This window comes from Morus notabilis, unplaced genomic scaffold (genome assembly GCF_000414095.1).
Source record: "Morus notabilis unplaced genomic scaffold, ASM41409v2 Scaffold1357, whole genome shotgun sequence".
Taxonomy (NCBI): Eukaryota; Viridiplantae; Streptophyta; class Magnoliopsida; order Rosales; family Moraceae; genus Morus; species Morus notabilis.
The window spans coordinates 1-5,775 of NW_010363188.1; the positions used below are offsets into that span (position 1 = coordinate 1).

Consider the following 5,775-nt stretch of genomic DNA (forward strand, 5'->3'; position numbering starts at 1 on the left):
ACAAGAATACCATAGCGTTTCGTCTATATTAAGCTTGAGCTATGACGAGTTGCCATATCATTTAAAGCCATGTTTTTTGTACTTGGCCCATTCCCCGGAGGATCATGAGATAAAGGTCAGCATATTATGTCATACGTGGATAGCAGAAGGTTTCATTTCATTCGATCAACAAACACAGAGTTCAATGGATGACGATGTAGCATATAATTACTTGACGGAGTTATTGGACAGAAACATGATTCAAGTGGGAAGATTGGATCCAACTGGAAGAATAAAATCATGCCGCATTCATGATCTCATGAGGTATATGAGTTTGTTCAAAGCTCGAGAGGAAACGTTTTTGCAATTTTTTGATCTGAGGAGTAGAGACAAGTTATTGCCAAGAAATAAGTTACGGAGACTTGCCATCTATACTGATCATGTTTTTGATGATTTACTTCCCTTTATTAAAGGCAGATATGGCTCTCTTAGGTCTCTCATATATTTTCAATCTTCGGGATCTGAACCTTCGGAGAAAGTATTGAAACTTTTTTTGAATCACTTTAAGTTCCTTATAGTTTTGAGACTCGAATCTTTCGGTTTAGATACTCATCATTCATGGAAGTTGCCTAAGGAAATTGGGAAACTTGTCCACTTAAGGTTGTTCAGTATTCGTGGTAGCCCAGTGGAAAAGATCCCAGCTTCTATTGGGAATTTGAGACGCCTGGAGACTTTAGATTTGAGGTCATATTATGTAGAAATAGCAAATGAGATATGGAGGTTGGAGCAATTGCGACGTTTATACTTACCTACCCGTGGTACGTATAATATTTTCAGCAAAGATCGTTTACGACTACCCAATGTCAAGAATACTTTGCAAACATTGTGCAATGTTTACACAGAGCATGTTGATGTAAATGATTTTTTGCAACTGACTAATCTCAAGAAATTAGTACTCGTGGTGGGTAAAGACTTGGGGAGAATCTACCACAATTGCACAGGCGTCAAATTTACTTGCGTCAGCTCTCTATCGTTGTTGGCTGAAAACTATTCGCACAATGCTGGAGAAGACCGGGTTGATATTATACCTGTAATATCATGTTATCCTGAAATTTATGAGCTTAAAGTGCGCATGCCAATAATAAGGTTACCAGAAGAAAACCAATTCTCCCAAAAACTTGTGAGGTTATCATTAGAGTTGACGGCTCTCAAGGGTGACTCAATGAGGACGATAGAAAAGCTGCCCAATTTAAGGGCCCTCCACTTTGGTAAGTATAGCTTCATAGGGAATGAGGTGGTGGCGTGCTCAAAAGGTGGTTTCCCTCTACTTGAATCTCTTTCCTTTGATAACATCTTGAAAGAGTGGATGATAGAGGACGGAGCATTAACTAGTCTTTGCTATCTGAGCATTCGTGATTGCTATCGCTTGAGGAAGCTTCCAGATGGATTAAGAAACATCACAACTCTCAAGGAAGTGAAGATTGAAGGGTGCCTAGAATTGAGAGAGAGATTAGAGGAAGGAGGAGAGGATTTCTACAAAGTCCAACATGTGCCTTCACTTGTAATCACTTAAAAGGTACTTTTTTCATTCACAGTCCCCTCTACTTAAACTCAATACTCTAAGGTCTCGTTCACTTCGCGGATTCGAGTTGAGATGTGACATTTTCTAAGAGCTTTTCACTATAACAAAAAAAGTTAGATGTGACATTTTCTGAGAGCTTTTTACTGTAGAAACTTAAAACTGAAAACTCAAATCGGTGAAATGAACGAGACATAATTCTACGTAGGATTTTGTCAGCACACTTCGAACAATAATACTTATATTTATCTGTCTACCCTATATAGGCCTTTTCGTAGACCTCTAATGTTTAATAATTTGTCGTGCGTGCAGTGAGAACATAAGGTGAATATAAATATATGTTTGAGTGGAGCTTTGACCAGAATAAGAGCTTGGACCTTGGGCCCCTGCTGCCATTATCGGAGTTTCTTCTTTGTTCCAATAAAATATATATTTTTAATTATGAATTAGTGTACTTAGTTATATATTTACCGTTGTTGGATATATATATATATATATATTCATATTTTGAACCTAATTTACAAGCATAAGGAGCTTTAATTGTGAATTAATGTACTTAGTTTTTTCTCTTTATTGTACTTGTTGGTACTGGTTTGAGATTTTTAATACTTTATAAGACAATATAAATAATGTAGAGACGTAAAATAAAAGAACACGAGAGAAATGGAATCGCGGTTCGGTCACAACCTACTCCGCGGGGCCATGCCCAGATGATGAACAATCCACTAAGAACTCTTTTACAATTCAACCCGAGACTCTCTCTCTAAGAAGACGCCTATGAACTTGCAATTTCCCAATGAACTTGAAGAGCGAGATCCCCTCGACTTTTTAACATTGGAATCCCTCCAACTAAGTTTGTCTCCCGAAAAACACTCAAATCATCTCTCTGAATACAAGTGCACACTCCTGTCTCACAACCCAGCAAAAACTCATCAAAAGGCATGCAATAACTCGAGAGACTCTTTGAATAAATAAGCAAAAATGTTAACATCTTTGACGACCTCTTCAATTAATTCGCTGAACCAAATTTGTTGCAGATCCTTGTTGTAACAATAACTGCAACATAGCTGTCAAGACCAACTTTCTCAAAACCAGCCCGAATCAAACTCCTTTAATTCTGAAACCTTCCCAAACTGATATAAGAATATGGACTCATTCCTAGGAGACAGAGGAAGATCATCCAGCCATGAAAACTCAATCAAATCACAAATTATCAATTTACCATCTTTGGATCAATAGTTGACTTTCAAAAACAGAAACTATATTAAGTTTCCAGATCTTGCAGAAACCTTTCATAAAGAACTTGTCAGCTGCTCATCTATTCTCAAACATGATCAACTAGCCAATCATTCTCAAAATACAGTCAATCATTCCTAAAATAATGCCAATCATAAAACGATTAGAATCAATACAGAATTTGGGAAACAAATCCCAACAATCTCCTCCTTTGACATTATTTTGGCAAAACTAATATTGGAAACTAAAATAAAATAACTTTCGTAAACTCCCCCTGAACTTTAAACATTATAGACTACCTACTCTCCCTTTTTGACAAAAATAACCCAAAAATTCTAGAAATTGTTGTCATGACCGAGAAATTTATCATATTTCATAGAATCCTTTATATCATTAATATAAATACTTTTATGATAAGTATTTGTTGATATAATTATGGAATAACAAGTTATAAGCTAAAGTTCAGAAATTTCTGAACTACGATGTAGTTACCGATTTTCAGATTGTATTTAAGAAAGAAGTATAATTATGGAATAGCAAGTTATAAGCTAAAGTCTTGCTGCGCTGTGACCTACAATATGAAAAGCATTGAAAATTTAGAGATACCGTGGCACCGTGGCCCCCATTAATTAGTTATATATGACCCTCCCCAAGTGAGACCCAACATACCGTTTTGGTCACAGCATTTAAAACATAAAAATTTCGAGGAAGTGTGGAGGAACAAGCATTGAAAGTGGTATAAAGTATTTTCTTTTGGTAGACCAAATAGTAAAAGACTTTCCAATTTTTTCAAACATTCTGTTTATCTTCATTGTTTTTCTTTTTCTTTTTCTTATTCGGACGGAAAAAAAGAGTTGGTTATTGCTTTAAGTTGTAAGAAAATATGATTTAGAGGTTGCATTTGCACAAACTCATAAGATTTAACTAAAGTTACCGTTTCAATGAGATAATTGATAAACGGTAGACTAAACATCCTGTTTGTACCAGCATTCGAAGGAAAGGTTATTATGAGACTATGAAAGAAATGAAACCGTGACTGAGTTGGATTGGTTAGCTACTCCACTCCTCACTGGTTATGCGCGCTATGGTACAACAGGACAGGGCCCATAAGAAGTAAAAGATAAGAAAATGAAAAACAGAAACCATTCCATATAAAGGTACGGTATCTGTAAAGAAGAATGAAAAGAATGAGAAACACGAAATGAAAGTCATTCAGAACGTGAAAATACGATGTGAACGACTAAAATGAGACGAAAGCAGAACAAAGAATGTATTGAAAGAAGAAGAACATAAGCCATACATGTTTTAGTAGTATAGAATGTATTATGATATATGACATGAATGCATATATGGGTATGCATAATTATTGCATCTGTTATGACCTATTGATACTTGCTGAGTGAAAGCTCATTATGTTTGTTCGTGTTGTAGGAAGCTCGGGTAAGGCACCGGCTCCCTGAAACTTGTTGTTGGGCATACAGAGAGGATGCAGCAGTGGAGTGTGGGCAAGTGGGTTGTGGACGACGCATCATGTGTTTTGGAAACGCTGCTGAACTTTATATGTAAAATAAAATAGTGTTTTATGTATTTGATGACTAGTGTAATAGAATGTTGTCAGAATGCTACAGCATTTTAACGTACATGGTAAGATTAAAAAAAAATGGCCTGAAATTTTAAGAAGTTATAATTAGGGTCGTCATAGAGGTTAAGAAATGCTAAATATGAGTATAGGATAACGATCAAAAGTTAGGGTCGTCACAACATATCAATTGTTATTAGTATCTACCAAGCTGGCAATAAAATTACGTCTACAACATAATTCATACAATGTCCAAAACCTTAACATTCAAAACAAGTAAAGAAAGGTTGTTCTGGCTATGCTTCCATGTTTATTTTAGTTATATATCCTTTCAATTATACTGTTCTATATGCAGTAAAAAGAGAAGAAGTACCTAAAGATTGCTGCATTTTGGTGAAGTGCTGCATTTTGATACTTGTCTCGTGATACCAAAACAGATATCGAAACCAGGAATCACCCAAATGAACCGAGTTAAATTGAAGTAAATAGCAGATGAAAAGACTTTATGGTTTTTCACAAAGGTAGTTTTCTGTTACCTAACATTAGCATTAGTTTGGGACTCAGAAGATGTTGATTTCTTCGCATAGATTTTCCTTTCTTTAGGGAAAACAAGAGTTTCCCCAAAAAAGAGTTGACACTGCTGTTATTGATGATGCCTAATAAATCGGCTGCTGCTCGGAGACCAAGACTTCTAAAATCTGCCATATCAGCACTGAGTTTCCTAGAATGAATATTTGGATAATTTTTCATTGTACTTAAATGGTTTGACTATAAGTCATTTCCTTATTGGATGGTGTAAATATGTCAAATAAGTTTATATACAAATAGTAACCAAGTACTCAGATACCAAAGGTCCAAAACTACTATTTCTTTGTCTTCAGTTGGCTCATGAATTGCTCAAATGTGTAAATCATCTGATTTTCTTTTCGTGATCATGTCAAGTGGTTCTCAATTGAAATTCTTGTGTTTTCTCCGTATAAATAACACATTGCTTCCGTATGTATTTGATGTTGGAAAAAAACACACCTTTACACTCATGCAGAAAAACAATAAATTAAAACAAACATAACAAAAAAACAGATAAAACACAGATTTAAGTAGTTCCGAAAAATTTCCTACATCTACGGGAGAGGGAGAAAAAATTCAATAACAGTTTCAGAATTACATACTCAACACACTTCTCACTTTCTCTCTCTACCCAAAATCCCTTATACCATTGCCTATCTCTCTCTTCACTTTTCCTTATTTCTCTAAAAAAGAGACCTCTTTCTCTGCACTATTCTCTGAGTACACATAAAGTCTTATACAAAACACTTATTTATAGATTTCAAATAAACTATAAAATAACCCTTGCGTATTTACCAGACCTAAGTAGCAATATAACTTTATTATGTGAAAAATA

The 5,775-nt window shown here is 35.2% G+C and overlaps 1 protein-coding gene across 1 annotated transcript; it reads left to right on the forward strand.

Annotated features, from left to right (window-relative positions):
* Positions 1–184: 184 nt before the first annotated feature.
* LOC112092642 (disease resistance protein RPP8-like) lies at positions 185–1,552 on the forward strand. The gene has a single exon (XM_024169227.1). It carries the CDS (start codon positions 185–187, stop codon positions 1,550–1,552), a length of 1,368 nt encoding a protein of 455 aa, XP_024024995.1.
* Positions 1,553–5,775: the final 4,223 nt, after the last annotated feature.